At 47.8% G+C, this 16500-nt stretch overlaps 1 protein-coding gene across 2 annotated transcripts in view; it reads right to left on the minus strand.

The window, feature by feature from the left end:
- Positions 1–6706, minus strand: part of NUDT14 (nudix hydrolase 14) — a 102466-nt gene extending 95760 nt beyond the window's left edge. The window contains exon 1 of one of the 2 annotated variants that reach the window (XM_037901087.2): positions 6377–6706. In XM_037901087.2, the coding sequence (XP_037757015.1) occupies positions 6377–6457 (81 nt within the window). In that variant the 5' untranslated portion in view covers positions 6458–6706. Of the gene's footprint in view, positions 1–5885; positions 6217–6376 lie in introns of those variants that run through there. The other variant, XM_043549264.1, reaches the window with a different exon arrangement.
- Positions 6707–16500: the final 9794 nt, after the last annotated feature.

The raw sequence follows: 16500 nt of genomic DNA on the forward strand, positions 1-16500 counted from the left end.
CCGTCTTCTGCCGGGCAGGCAAGAGATGACGATGGCTAGCAATCGTATTGTACCATCTTCTGCCAGGCAGGCAAAAGATGAGGATGGCTAGCAGTCATATTGCACCATCTTCTGCCAGGCAGGCAAGAGATGAGGATGGCTAGCAGTCGTACTGTACCATCTTCTGCCGAGCAGCCATGAGATGTGGATGGCATGCAGTCCTTCTGCACCGTCTGCTGCCAGCCAAAGATGTAAAAGATAGATGGAGTGGATCAAAACAAGAAATAGACCAGATTTGTTTTGTACTCATTTGCCTCTTCCCCTGTCTAGGGGACTCATTCCTCTAGGTCACACTGCAGTCACTCACAGAGAACGTGCAGCGAGCTAAATCTAGCCATGTATCAATCAGAGGCCACGCTAACCTCCTTGTTCCAATAAGAACAGTAACTTAGGTGCACCATTTCTTATTGGAACCCTCCATGAACTCCTGCCTGAACTACTCCTTGATTTAAAGCCACCCCCTTTGTGGATTTTAGCTCCCTGAAGCCAACCCTGTAAGCCGTGCCGTCAGTCGCCCCTCCATCCGTCAGAGCAACGGCAGACAATCATTCCGCGCCTTTTTTCTGTGCGGACGCCATACCAAGGCAAGCATGGAGTCCGCTCAGCTCACTTTGGCAATTAGGAGCACATTAAACACCACACGCATTATCCAGCAGTATATGCAGCACCAGAACCTAGCAAAGCGCTACCGGGCGAGGAGGCGACGTCAGCGCGGTCACGTGAGTGATCAGGACATGGACACAGATTTCTCTGAAAGCATGGGCCCTGCCAATGCATGCATCATGGTGCTAATGGGGCAGGTTCATGCTGTGGAACGCCGATTCTGGGCTCGGGAAACAAGCACAGACTGGTGGGACCGCATAGTGTTGCGGGTCTGGGACGATTCCCAGTGGCTGCGAAACTTTCGCATGCGTAAGGGCACTTTCATGGAACTCTGTGACTTGCTTTCCCCTGCCCTGAAGCGCATGAATACCAAGATGAGAGCAGCCCTCACAGTTGAGAAGCGAGTGGCGATAGCCCTGTGGAAGCTTGCAACGCCAGACAGCTACCGGTCAGTTGGGAATCAATTTGGAGTGGGCAAATCTACTGTTGGGGCTGCTGCGATGCAAGTAGCCCACGCAATCAAAGATCTGCTGATATCAAGGGTAGTGACCCTGGGAAATGTGCAGGTCATAGTGGATGGCTTTGCTGCAATGGGATTCCCTAACTGTGGTGGGGCCACAGACGGAACCCATATCCCTATCTTGGCACCGGAGCACCAAGCCGGCGAGTACATAAACCGCAAGGGGTACTTTTCAATAGTGCTGCAAGCTCTGGTGGATCACAAGGGACATTTCACCAACATCAACGTGGGATGGCCGGGAAAGGTACATGACGCTCGCATCTTCAGGAACTCTGGTCTGTTTCAAAAGCTGCAAGAAGGGACTTTATTCCCAGACCAGAAAATAACTGTTGGGGATGTTGAAATGCCTATATGTATCCTTGGGGACCCAGCCTACCCCTTAATGCCATGGCTCATGAAGCCATACACAGGTAGCCTGGACAGTAGTCAGGAGCTGTTCAACTACAGGCTGAGCAAGTGCAGAATGGTGGTAGAATGTGCATTTGGACGTTTAAAGGCGCGCTGGCGCAGTTTACTGACTCGCTTAGACCTCAGCGAAACCAATATTCCCACTGTTATTACTGCTTGCTGTGTGCTCCACAATATCTGTGAGAGTAAGGGGGAGACGTTTATGGCGGGGTGGGAGGTTGAGGCAAATCGCCTGGCTGCTGGTTACGCGCAGCCAGACACCAGGGCGGTTAGAAGAGCACAGGAGGGCGCAGTACGCATCAGAGAGGCTTTGAAAACCAGTTTCGTGACTGGCCAGGCTACGGTGTGAAAGTTCTGTTTGTTTCTCCTTGATGAAACCCCCCGCCCCTTGGTTCACTCTACTTCCCTGTAAGCTAACCACCCTCCCCTCCTCCCTTCGATCACCGCTTGCAGAGGCAATAAAGTCATTGTTGCTTCACATTCATGCATTCTTCATTCATTCATCACACAAACAGGGGGATGACTACCAAGGTAGCCCAGGAGGGGTGGTGGAGGAGGGAAGGAAAATGCCACACAGCACTTTAAAAGTTTACAACTTTAAAATTTATTGAATGACAGCCTTCTTTTTTTTGGGCAATCCTCTGTGGTGGAGTGGCTGGTTGGCCGGAGGCCCCCCCACCACGTTCTTGGGCGTCTGGGTGTGGAGGCTATGGAACTTGGGGAGGAGGGCGGTTGGTTACACAGGGGCTGTAGTGGCAGTCTGTTCTCCAGCTGCCTTTGCTGCAGCTCAACCATACACTGGAGCATACTGGTTTGGTCCTCCAGCAGCCTCAGCATTGAATCCTGCCTCCTCTCATCACGCTGCCGCCACATTCGAGCTTCAGCCCTCTCTTCAGCCCGCCACTTACTCTCTTCAGCCCGCCACCTCTCCTCCCGGTCATTTTGTGCTTTCCTGCAGTCTGACATTATTTGCCTCCACGCATTCGTCTGTGCTCTGTCAGCGTGGGAGGACAGCATCAGCTCGGAGAACATTTCATCTCGAGTGCGTTTTTTTTTCTTTCTAATCTTCACTAGCCTCTGGGAAGGAGAAGATCCTGTGATCATTGAAACACATGCAGCTGGTGGAGAAAAAAAAAGGGACAGCGGTATTTAAAAAGACACATTTTATAAAACACTGGCTACACTCTTTCAGGGTAAACCTTGCTGTTAACATTACATACATAGCACATGTGCTTTCGTTACAAGGTCGCATTTTGCCTCCCCCCACCGCGTGGCTACCCCCTCAACCCTCCCCCCTCCCTGTGGCTAATAGCGGGGAACATTTCTGTTCAGCCGCAGGCAAACAGCCCAGCAGGAATGGGCTCCTCTGAGTGTCCCCTGAAGAAAAGCACCCTATTTCAACCAGGTGACCATGGATTATATCTCACTCTCCTGAGGATAACACAGAGAGATAAAGAACGGATGTTGCTTGAACGCCAGCAAACATACACTGCAATGCTTTGTTGTACAATGATTCCCGAGTACGTGTTACTGGCCTGGAGTGGTAAAGTGTCCTACCATGAAGGACGCAATAAGTCTGCCCTCCCCAGAAACCTTTTGCAAAGGCTTTGGGAGTATATCCAGGAGAGCCGCGAATGCCAGGGCAAAGTAATCCTTTCACATGCTTGCTTTTACACCATGTATAGTATTTTAAAAGGTACACTCACCGGAGGTCCCTTCTCCGCCTGCTGGGTCCAGGAGGCAGCCTTGGGTGGGTTCGGGGGGTACTGGCTCCAGGTCCAGGGTGAGAAACAGTTCCTGGCTGTCGGGAAAACCGGTTTCTCCGCTTGCTTGCTGTGAGCTATCTACAACCTCCTCATCATCATCATCTTCTTCGTCCCCAAAACCTGCTTCCGTATTGCCTCCATCTCCATTGAAGGAGTCAAACAACACGGCTGGGGTAGTGGTGGCTGAACCCCCTAAAATGGCATGCAGCTCATCATAGAAGCGGCATGTTTGGGGCTCTGACCCGGAGCGGCCGTTAGCCTCTCTGGTTTTCTGGTAGGCTTGCCTCAGCTCCTTCAGTTTCACGCGGCACTGCTTCGGGTCCCTGTTATGGCCTCTGTCCTTCATGCCCTGGGAGATTTTGACAAAGGTTTTGGCATTTCGAAAACTGGAACGGAGTTCTGATAGCACGGATTCCTCTCCCCATACAGCGATCAGATCCCGTACCTCCCGTTCGGTCCATGCTGGAGCTCTTTTGCGATTCTGAGACTCCATCATGGTCACCTCTGCTGATGAGCTCTGCATGGTCACCTGCAGCTTGCCACGCTGGCCAAACAGGAAATGAGATTCAAAAGTTCGCGGTTCTTTTCCTGTCTACCTGGCCAGTGCATCTGAGTTGAGAGTGCTGTCCAGAGCGGTCAAAATGGAGCACTCTGGGATAGCTCCCGGAGGCCAATACCGTCGAATTGTGTCCACAGTACCCCAAATTCAACCCGGCAAGGCCGATTTAAGCGCTAATCCACTTGTCAGGGGTGGAGTAAGGAAATCGATTTTAAGAGCCCTTTAAGTCGAAATAAATGGCTTCATCGTGTGGACAGGTACGGGTTTACATCGATTTAACGCTGCTAAATTCGACCTAAAGTCCTAGTGTAGACCAGGGCTAAGACTAGGAGTTGAATATATCTCCTCCACACACACCTCCTCTTCCTTCCTTAATGAATGTGTCTAAGGGCAAGTCTTCACTACAAAATTAAGTCGACTTAAGTTATGTCGACATACAGCCACCACAGTAATTACTGCGGTGGTTCATGTCCACACTATGCCCCCTCTGCTGGTAGTGTATGTCCTCACCAGGCCACTTCCACTGACTTAGCTGTGTGGGGCATTGTGGGGCACTGACAGCTGGAGTCCTGCCTGCCCTGGGGCCCACATGGGGCTGACAACCAACAGGTGATGTAAATAACACAGACACTGCATCACCCTAACTACATCAATCTAAATGCTACGTCTCTCACAGACGTGGACTTATTAGGTCAGTCTAGTAGGCAATTTACATCAGTAGAAGCAACACAACAGTGTAGACATTTACAGAGTTAGGTCGACATAAGCTGCCTTACAGTTGACGTAACTCCGTAGTGTAGGCCAGGCCTAAAACAAACCCCAAAAAAAAAGGATAAAAGAGAAGTAGCTTGGCATTGCTAATTTCTGCACGCACTGGGTTTTCCTGTATTTGCTACAGCCATGGAATTGTAATGAACAAATGGACCTCACTAGGCCAATACTGAGACTGGAGTGACCACTACAGTACATTTAATTAGAGAAACAACTGCTCTTCGTACAGTTAGAAACCTATTTACAGAACAGATTCTGAAGGGAAAAACACAAATATGTTACAGTAGCAGACATTAATCTCATTGTATCATGTGTACTCTTTGTATTGCTGAGGGCTCTAATTCTCAAGGATCATCTGAAAGGAGATTCATGTTTGTATTGACATTATAAGGAAAAGGATTTCCTATTACTACTTCCATTGCTTCCCACATGGGTGCTGTAAAGTTGGCTGTACATGGCAGTTTCATCATTTTTGATGATCTAGACAATCATCCAACTTTGCTCCAATTACTGCAACTAAATGACTATGATTTTACATGACATTACTCAAGAAGCGAGGTCCAAATGGGTTAGTATTTAGTGAGACCTGCAAAGAAAATTAAGTTGCTGCAGACAGTGTTTCAGCCCTAATCAGTACCAAACCAATGCCCACGCACTGGCAATAGGGGGCACTATAATTCAGTCTTTCAGATGAGAAATAAAACCGAGGTTCCGAGTCTGACCACCGCATACATGACCACTTGCAGTCCTTTACAAAACGCAATGGTACTTTTCGCAAGGGCAGGTGTGTTTTGGCCTATTTCCAATTTACAACAAAAGTACCAACTTCAGTTTCAATCATATATGAATCATAGAATATCAGGGTTGGAAGGGACCTCAAGAGGTCATCTAGTCCAACCCCCTGCTCAAAGCAGGACCGATCCCCGACTACGGTATCTGCCTTCACTTCCAGTCCTAAAGTATTATGTAGGTTGCTGTGTGCTGTTAAACAACAGCTGCATTCTACCCCCAAGATGACTGTATTTCAGTGGCAGGTGGATCAAGTGGTTCCTGTTTACACAGCAAATGTAAAGTGCTTGGGGATGAAAGGTACAGTATATATGACTGGATTCATAGAAAAGATCATAATTGACAAGCATTATAAGACTACTACTGCACTCTTCAGGACAATATTACTGCTGCCACATAAAGACCACAAGCAATCGTAACCATGACAAACCTGCCTGAGAAGAAATTGTGATGGGACACTCGTGCCTTGTTCAGCTGTGGGAAATGTAGAACTACTAAAGTCACCTCTTCTGGTGTTCTGTCACGCTCATTCAGATGTCGGTTATTCCCAGTCTTCCCCCCTCCTCCTGATTTGACGCAGCTGGGAGAACAAGGAACCCACAGAGACAGAGCCCAACGTCCGCAGGACTGGCAGGGGCGAGGAAGGGGGGCGCAAGGGAGCCTGAGCGGAGTGGGACCCTAGAGGCAGGGAAAGATTTGGGAGGGACCGAGCGCGAAGGGGGCGCTGGTGAGGACGAGGAGCAAGGGGACTGGCAGGCCAAGGGGGCAGGTCCGCAGGAGGCTGCAGGGAAGCGGGAGGGGGAGGGCACCATACAGCCCCGGGCCAGGCCGCATTTCCTGGCAGGGCAGCGCTCCGGCGCGCTCGTAGGCCCGGCTATAGCCGGGGCTTCCGCCCGCCGTGCCGCGGGAGCCGGGACTCACCTGCCGGTAGCGGAGCCGGAAGGGCCGCAGGTACTGGGAGGAGGCGCAGGGCGCCAGCGCCAGCTCCTCTATGGCCTCCATGTGCGGCAGGAGCGGCCCCGGGAACCGGGGCGTGACCGCGGGCAGCCTGCGGGCGCTCACCCCGGCCTGCAGTCTAGAGCGGCGTCGCGCGCCGCCTGCGCTGCAACCGTCCTCGGCTAAGGCGAAAGGAACCTCCCCCGCGGCAACCGTCCTGCTGACCGGGAAGGAACCCCTCCCCCCCACGGTCCAGCTAACGGGGAAAGACGCCCCCCCCCCCCCCCCCCGGCTGTCCTCAACTGAGGGGAAACTGCCCCCCCGCCCCGCTAAGAGGCCAGGACCCCCTCCCCCACTAAACCGTCCAACTAAGGGGGACGGGGTTTTCTTTTTCCTCTCACACTCCCCCCAAGCCAGAGGGAAGTGAACTCCCCTCCCTGCACCCAAGCACACGTCTACATGCCTGGTGAAATCCTTGGCCCGCAGCGCGGGGGTCAGGTCAATGGCAAAAAATCCCCTTCGCTTCAGTGCGGCCTGGATTTCAGCTGCTGTGTTTTCCTGGCCCCCTTCCTTCACTGGCCAGGGGCAGGTCTACACTGTGGACACAAGCCTCTGCAGTGTAGATCAGTGGTTCTCAAACTTTTTTTCCCATGGACCACTTGAAAATCGCTGAGGGGCTTGGCGGCTCACTTAATGTTCTTTCCAAATGTTGTTTGCACCGGTAGCTAACCATTGTAAAGCACTTCGGATAGAAGCGCTGTGTAAAAAAAAAAAAAACCAAAAAAAACCCCTTAATAATAATAAACTTTTTTTGTTCTACAAATAAAAGCACACTACTCATATTTTAATATCAGTAGTCTGACCTTTCTAATGCGATGGATGTGCTCTCCCCTGCTGCAGCAGCAGTCCCCCAAGCTGGGGCTGGGAAGGAGTGGGGGTCTCTCCCTTGCCACAGAGCTGGGGCTGGGAAGGAGGGCCGTCTCCCCACAGCAGCCACAGCCCTGGAGTTGGGGAAAGTCACCTCTTTCTCTGGCCACTGCAACCCCACACATCCCAAATTCCCCCCACCCCCTCTTCTCACCCCACTGCCCCCTCCCACCTATCCTCTATTCCCCCCAAGGCCACCACCTCACCTTACATGTGCATCTTCTCCAGAGTCCAGGCACCTAATTAGTGGAGCCACACGTGCACAGCTCCACTAATTAGATGGGTGGCCCTTTATTCTCTCATGTGTGGCCCACTCAGGCATGCACCTTAGAGGGAACTATCTCTGGACCACCTGAATGGAGCTCGCAGACCACTGGTCGTCCATGGATCGCAGTTTGAGAACCACTGGTTAGACACTTCCTGTGTTGCTGGAAGTGGTTGTTCCATGGATGTAGGACCTACATAGGTAATCCACCTCCTTGAGCAGCGGTAGCCACCTCCCTGATTCATTAGGTCAGTTTAGCTCCAGCATGCATGGGTGAATTTTTCACACTTTGAGTTCTGCAGCTAGGTCTAATTAAATGTTAACTATAGAAAAGTCCTCACATGAGTACTCCCACTGAAATGGCCTCATGTGCTTAAAATAAAATGTTTGTGAGTATTTATGGGAAATGGGATCAGGTCCCCAAGTTGCACCCCCATACAGTACATGTTGCCTTCTGAAAAGTACATCTCCACCCCAAGACACAACACATCATCTTCTCACAAACATCCCTTCAAAACACGCACATTCCTATGCACCACTGATTACGTATCCCCAAAAAACAAAGATATATTTCTCTGCACATTTTCCTTGGATATAATCCCCACGTCCCAGGCTAAGCTGGTTTTGAGCATTCTAACACAGCTATGTATCTTGATAATGAATCTATTAAGAATTGCTTCTGTCTCTTGTGTTCCTTAATCTCTGAACAGACTTGTGAATATCCATGTCCTATATGCAAAACAGGGATGTAGTGGAGACCTGGGGGGGGGGTTCAATCTTATACTCTTATGGGTCACAAAATGTAATACTTATTTGTGAAGTAATTTTTTTAAATTGATGTTAAATTTCAGAACTTAGTATTTTGGTATCCCAGCTTCATTTTGTCACCTTTGTATAAAATGGAAACATAGGCCCTGATCCTGCAAAAACTAGCACACGTGTTGTGTTTAACTTTGCACACAAAGGCCATGTCTATACTATCGATGCAGCTGTGCGGTTGTAAGATTGCTCATGTGTTGCTCTATGCCGACAGGAGAGAGCTCTTCCATCAACATAATTAAACCAACTTCAATGAGCATCTCGCACCAACATAGCACTGTCCACACTGGCACTTCTGTCCGTGTAACTTATGACACTCAGAGGGGTGTTTTTTTTCATACCCCTGAGTGACATAAGTTACATCGACAAAAGTGCTAGTGTAGACATAGCCTAAGTACAATGAGAGTATACATAGCATTTTGGGAAATACAATCAGTAAACATTAAGATGTATTAACTAATGAAAATTGTAGCATTTAGTTAAATAAAACAAAACTATAACCCATGTCTGTGTGAGTAATTGTATATACCAAGTAAAAATATAGATAAGAAGACTACAAGCTATCAGTTTGTGTCCAAACGAGAATAGCAAAAATAACTACAGCCCTGCTCCTACAATTGGATCTACATGAGTGAACACTTGTACGCATTCAGAAGTTCAGTGATTTCATTAGGGTTATAAGCTGTTACAAGGGTCCACCCCTACAGATTCAGTTGGAGGGCTGAGGCCTAAATTACCGCTCTGGCAAACACTGCTCTACCAACCTTAGATACCATTCCTGCAACTATAATCATGTGGGCAAGCTCCTGTGCCTGCACAGAGATCTATTGACTTCATGGGACTCCATGCAGATACCAGGATCTGTCCATGTGGATACAGCGGCAAGATCAGAGCTATAACGCTTACTATAATGAATAAAAGGAGGACTTGTGGCACCTTAGAGACTAACAAATTTATTTGAGCATAAGCTTTTGTGAGCTACAGCTCACTTCATCGGATGCATTCAGTGGAAGATACAGTGGGGAGATTTATATACACAGAGAACATGAAACAATGGGTGTTACCATACACACTGTAACAACAGTGATCAGGTAAGGTGAGCTATCCACTGTTCCTCAGACATTCTTGTCAACTGCTGGAAAAATGGCCCACCTTGATTATCACTACAATTTCCCTCCCCCCCTTCCCCCCGCTCTCCTGCTGGTAATAGCTCACCTTACCTGATCACTCTCATTACAGCGTGTATGGTAACACCCATTGTTTCATGTTCTCTGTGTATATAAATCTCCCCACTGTATTTTCCACTGAATGCATCTGATGAAGTGAACTGTAGCTCACAAAAGCTTATGCTCAAATAAATTTGTTAGTCTCTAAGGTGCCACAAGTCCTCCTTTTCTTTTTGCAAATACAGACTAACACGGCTGCTACTCTGAAACCTATAAAGAATAATACTGCTGAAGTCAACAGGGCTATTCACAGCAGTTGGAAGTAAGCTTGATGGAATGCTTGCAGGATTAGGCCCTAATTCTATGTCCCACCCGGTATTTCCAAATCCACACATTCAAAAGTCACAAGTGAGGCCCCCAAATATCATGAGACTGGCTTTAGAATGATGGTTTTTTAAAATATAATAAATATTGGGCTGTTTTTATTTGCCTGCTGCTTTTGACTTTTCAGGTCACATTTTCAAGCTGTTCTCCTCAACCACAAGGGCTAGAAACATACTTGAAGGAAGGAAGAAAGAAAGAAAGCTGAGAGTCTCACCAAATAACATGATTTCAGCTTAAAGCTGGAGCTTTAAGAAAAACTCCAAATATTGCAAGACTTGTGGTGACATTGCTGCCTACTACTGGTAAATTTATTGTACTTTAATTACAAGATTTATTGTGTAAAAAATCCATTGCCAATGAGCCTAAAAGCTGCATCTTCCAACTAAGTAAACTGTACATTTCATAAAAAGAAAAGGAGGACTTGTGGCACCTTAGAGACTAACAAATTTATTGGACCATAAGCTTTCGTGAGCTACAGCTCACTTCATTGGATGCATTCATGCATTTCATGTCTCTGACATCTTTGCTTAAGCCTGCAATTAATTTTTTGGGGGTACAAGTGTCTTCCTAAACAGAGCTTATTACTTTAAGTGTTACCAACACCAAAGCCAAAAGTCATGTTTTAGCTAGTAAAAATGAATTATGCATGTGACTGTATAATTTGCTAGTTTACTTCAGTGTCACAGTCCACATAACCTACCTCGTTTGTTACATTTTTGCAAGTACAATACAGGCAGAAACATCTTAAATTCTTCACTGCAATGCAATGGTTAATATACACATAAAATCAACCAATAATAAATTCAAACCCTAATTTCCAATTTGTCAGCCTTTTTATATGCTACAATGTTGTGATGGTGATTGTGGAGTAATGACAAAACTTTATAAATAATACTACTTGGTATTTGTACTATACAGTTATTTTATTTCAAAGCATTTTATAAACAGAAACAAATCTTTTTCCTTTACTGATATCTATTTTGTCTGATTTTTTTCTTTCTAATTCTAAGCAGATATCATTGGTTTTATGGCCTATATACTTTATAAGAGTGCCCCATATTTACTCACTATTTTTGTTATTGTGCATTGGACTTGTAAGTTATTTCAGTAATACCATCACCTCCAGTTCATGTTATTTTAATTTATATAAGTGTATTTATAAAACATACTATCTGGAGCCTGTGTGATTTTTAAAAATAGCTTACACTGGATGACTCTTGGTCCCCACTAAACTATATACCACCCTCAGATTCAACACCTGTTGGCAAAGAAAAGAAAAGGGCCTTACACAATGCCTTTGAGGTCAGCAGATGGGTTTCTGCTGCTTTGGGAATTATGGGCTTGTGGTTCATGTACAGGACTAGGAGTCAGGACAGCTGGATTATTACATTCCTTGTTCTGTCGCAGTCCTGGGGCAGATCTTGAGCTGATGAACATGGTCATAGCACCATTTACCTCAATGGCACTATCACAATTTTGCCAACTAAGGGTCTGCCACCCTGTGTGAATTTTGGACAGAATTTACGGCCCAGTCCTATTTTAATTGAATCAGTGGCAAAACCCCATTGACTTCAATGGTGCATGAAATGTCTCAGCCTGAATTTGTTCATGTATAAAATAGATAATAAGCATTGCCTACAGTATAAGGCTGTTGTGAGGCTAAGTTTGTTAATATTTATAAAGTGGATAGGGTTCTTTAAATGGAATATGAGCAAAAATATTATTGCATTTGTACTTTCTTGCTTGAAGCTATTTAATTCAAAAACATGTTTCAAAAACTTCTGCTTTGGAATAAAAAAGACTAACAATATTGCAAAAACTAAAATATCTTCATATTCCCTGAAGTGTAAAAGGCAAGGTAATAAAATTTCTTTGTTATTAAATATAAAATACCTTGTTGTTGCATGTGAAATGGAAGTAACAAACACCAATCTTCTCCAGTAGAAGAATAAACGGAAGTTTTATTAGATTCATAGATTCCAAGGTCAGAAGGGACCATTGTGATCATCTAGTCTGACTTCACTATTCCCATCTACCAAAAAACATTCTTATTAATCATCCTTCTCATGTTTTTTTAAACAGATCATCATTAGATTTGAAGGTCTGCTAGTTTTACCAGGAGTTTGGCTATCAATATACAACAGAAGGCTAGGTTCTCTTTCATGTTTTTGATACTCTCAATACTGATTTAACAGCATTACGTTTTTGTACAGAAGCTCACAATTTGTCATGGTTATTATCTCTGTGATTTATGTTCACTTTCCATACAACCTTAAGGCAGATGTCTGTGTGCACAACTATTCTGCAATCACCACATAAACTATTTTGTCAATATATTGATTGCACTAGGACAATATTCTGATATGCCAGCCATCTGTTTATTTTTGCCTTCTAATCTAATACTTTTTTGTTCCATCATCTACAAAGGTTATTGCCATCTCATATAATAGTAAGAACCTTACCAATATGACTAAAATGAGAGGAGTCTGCTATTGTGACAGGTTTCAATCGGTCCACCGAGCCTCTAGGGGGCGATTGAGAGCTATGGTCCCACTGGCAGACCTTAGTCACACCTTTCGGTCACTGGAGAATTAATGGAGAAGGTGCGCCGGGCAGAGTGGCACGGCCGTCAGGCAGGGGGAGCACCAGCCAGAGTCTGCGGCGCGCCCCTCAGGCAGGGGGAGCGCCGGCACGAGTCTGCGGCGCGCCCCTCAGGCAGGGGGAGCGCCGGCACGAGTCTGCGGCACGCCCCTCAGGCAGGGGGAGCGCCGGCACGAGTCTGCGGCGCGCCCCTCAGGCAGGGGGAGCGCCGGCAGGAGTCTGAGGCGCGCCCCTCAGGCAGGGGGAGCGCCGGCACGAGTCTGCGGCGCGCCCCTCAGGCAGGGGGAGCGCCGGCACGAGTCTGCGGCGCGCCCCTCAGGCAGGGGGAGCGCCGGCACGAGTCTGCGGCGCGCCCCTCAGGCAGGGGGAGCGCCGGCACGAGTCTGCGGCGCGCCCCTCAGGCAGGGGAGCGCCGGCACGAGTCTGAGGCGCGCCCCTCAGGCAGGGGAAGCGCCGGCACGAGTCTACGGCGCGCCCCTCAGGCAGGGGGAGCGCCGGCACGAGTCTGAGGCGCGCCCCTCAGGCAGGGGGAGCGCCGGCAGTAGTCTGCGGCGCGCCCCTCAGGCAGGGGGAGCGCCGGCAGGAGTCTGCGGCGCGCCCCTCAGGCAGGGGGAGCGCCGGCAGGAGTCTGCGGCGCGCCCCTCAGGCAGGGGGAGCGCCGGCAGGAGTCTGCGGCATTCGGGATTCTGCTACCCAAGGCGGGTTGGCCGGGGTAGGGGAACGCAGGCCCACTCAACTCCACTGCGTTCCAGCCCAGGGTCCTGACAGTGGCGGGAGGAGAGGGTCCCGCCACTGGGTCAGCCGGGAACCATCCGTGCCACGCTGACCAAATACACCCATCACACTGTGCAGTTCTGCCCCTGGGCTACTTCCTACCCGGTCTCTCAAGCAGGCCTCTCCGGTCCCTCCAGCTCGTCCAGGTATTCAGCTGCTGGCAGCTCCAGCTCCCCCTCTTTGTCAGGCTCACGCTGGCCCGGGTTACAGCCTGGCCCCTCCAGGTCCTCCGGGTACTCGGCGACTGGCAGTCCTGGTCGCCTCAGTCCTTCCTCCAGGTCAGGTTTCTCCTGGCCCAGGGCCTCCCCTGGGTCGGCAGCAGGGTCTGGAGGGAACAGCCAGCAGCCTGTGTCTGTCTCCCTCCCTGGTGCTGCCCTCACTGGGCAAAGGGCCCCGCCCTTTGTACTTCCGGTTCCACCCCTCCTCGTCCAGGGATTGGAGTAAGCTTGGTCTGGCCCCACCCACTCAGGTTGAGAGGGTGGCTCTTTACCCTCTGGTTCGGAGGGAAGTCACCCTGACTCCCTAAGTATCATAAAATTTACTTAGCGATAAATTATTTATCTTTTATATTTCAGAGCCGTTACCATCAATTCTAATAAAATCTTAATATTTTGTCGCTCATATTATGGGACTGAATAGTATTATATTTTAAAGTATGTATGTTGTAATGAATAAACAACAATGTATTATTAGTTGATTTACTTGGATTATATAATTTGAAAAATATGATAATCCCTATCATAACTCCATTTGTGTAGATGGAATTACACCAGACATGAATTTGTCCCTACGTATCCCTTTGGTCAAAATAATCTTCAGATCATTCAAAACTCCAGTGAACTGTAACTAATACTTTTATTTTAAAATTACTTCAATTTTCCCAGCCCAGTTGGAATATAAACACAGTTCCAATGTGCAGTAAGTTTACAGTATCACTGTATACTTATATTAAAAGTTATAGAGTATCTAAATCTGTTCAGCCAATCAGATTACTCTGTGAAATAAACATTGTGACCCCACTTTACATTTGTTTTGTTTTGTTTTAGAGAGAGATCATTGTGGATAATGGATTGCTCATACCATTCTCTGTGCTGTACAGGAAGCTTTCAGAATTTTAAATTTTAAAATATATATTTATGACCTGTGATACTTCATGGACCAACTTCTGCAAACACACATGTTCCTAACTTTATGTGTGAGGCATTGAAGTAAATCATCTTTGATAATAAATGGAAGTTGAATGGGAAATATATTTGAGAAAATTCTCCCTGAAAAAGCCATATGTTTTTTGGTGTTGTGGAATTGCGGTTGTAATCCAAAGAAAAGGAAGTGTTCTGATAAGGAATGAGGTTTACGATGTTCTTCGCGAAGGTACTAGCTAAGCTAAGGATCTAATGAATAAAGAGTGAGTGGCAGACCCTTACATAACATGCTCAGAGTTATCATTATGTAATCTGAAATCTGAGTGAGAAAATGAATAGAAAAATGTATGCAGTGTAGAAGAGCTCAGTGTGGCTCGAAAGTTTGTCTCTCTCACCAACAGAAGTTGGTCCCATAAAAGATATTACCTCACCCATGTTGTCTCTACAAAAAAATATGACATGAGTGGCAGAACTGGCACAGAGCAGCTGGGCTTGGATTTCATTAAGCTTCTTCATTAAAGGCTAGATTAGCCTTTGGGCTCAGAAATGGGTAGGGCCTGGCATGTAATGCCTCTAGCCCAGAAGCAGTGCTGGGAAGGAACTGTGACTAAGGCCTTGTCTACACTACACGGTTTTGTGGACAAAAGTCAGCTTTTGTCAACAAAACAGTGGGGGTGTACACACTGCACGGCTCCTCCCACCGATTTAACTCTCCTGCTACACTGACATAATAAAACCACCTCGACTAGAGGAATAGAGCTTTTTGCTACAAAGTTAGAGTGACACTGTGTCAGTATAGACACTGTGCTTGCTTATGTGTTGCCCTAATTGGCCTCCGGGTGGTGTCCCACAATGCCCATCTTGACCACTCTGGTCAGCAGTTTCAACTCTGCTGCCCTGAAGCCAGGTACACAGGCATACACCCCTCCCTTTTTAAAGCCCTGGGAATTTTTGAAATGCCACTTCCTGTTTTCTCAGCATTGACATAGCATCTTCCCATCTGACCATGCTGGCTTTCCGCAGCAAACATGCTCCTGCCTGGAGTACACCGGAGCTGTTCGATCTGCTGGGTCTGTGGGGAGAGGAGGCTGTGTAGTCACAGCACCGCTCCAGTCGTAGGAACTTTGACACCTACAAGCAGTTTGCTCGTGGCATGGTGGACAAGGGGCACGAAAGGGACATGCAGCAGTGCCAAGCTAAGCTCAGGGAGCTGAGGCAGGCACACCAGACGGCAAGAGAGGCCAACCATCACCTTGATGTGGTGCCAAAGATATGCAGCTTCTACAAGGAGCTGCACGCCATCGTTGGCAGCGACCCCACCTCCACCACCAAGAGCCCTATGGATACTTCAGGGGAACTGGATGAACAGCCAGCCGAGTCAACCCTGAGGACAAAGTGGTGGACAAGGAAGTGGAATTGGAGGAGGATATGGGACAGGGTCATGTGGTGGCGTGGTAAGCCAGGACCTCTTTTTGACTCCGGAGGGGTCTAGCCAGTCCCACTACTTGGGTTCTGGCATGCCTAAAGCAGGAGAGGGGAGCTTCGGAAAGTACTCATTTTGCTTTGACACTGCAGGGAGACATGAAGTATAGGTCTCCTTTATTTTGTTACATTGTACAAGTGGGGAAAGGGATAGAAATTAACAGCACTAGGACAGTTTGCATCTGCTTCTCATTGCCCTGTGCAGCTGCACAAGTGAGTGCCCTGCAGAAAAGTTTGTTATTGCACATGGGGATCTCCCAGGAATCCTCTCTAGAGATCTCAAGGTACCTTTCCTGGAGGTACTCTGCAATCCTCTGCTGAAGGTTCCTTGGCAGAGCTCCTTTGTTTCTTCCCCTGCTGTAGGAAACATTGTGGCGCCAATCATCAATTACTTCTGCAGGAGCCAAAGCAGCATGCAGATGAGCAGCATACGGACCCAGTCTGAAGCTGCACGCATGCAAGAGATACACCCTTGCATCCTCGATTATCCTCAAGAGAGAGATACCAGCTTTGATCACCCCTGCCTGTGGCAAACGGTGCCAATATTCA

This window comes from Chelonia mydas, chromosome 6, assembly GCF_015237465.2.
Source record: "Chelonia mydas isolate rCheMyd1 chromosome 6, rCheMyd1.pri.v2, whole genome shotgun sequence".
NCBI lineage: Eukaryota > Metazoa > Chordata > Testudines > Cheloniidae > Chelonia > Chelonia mydas.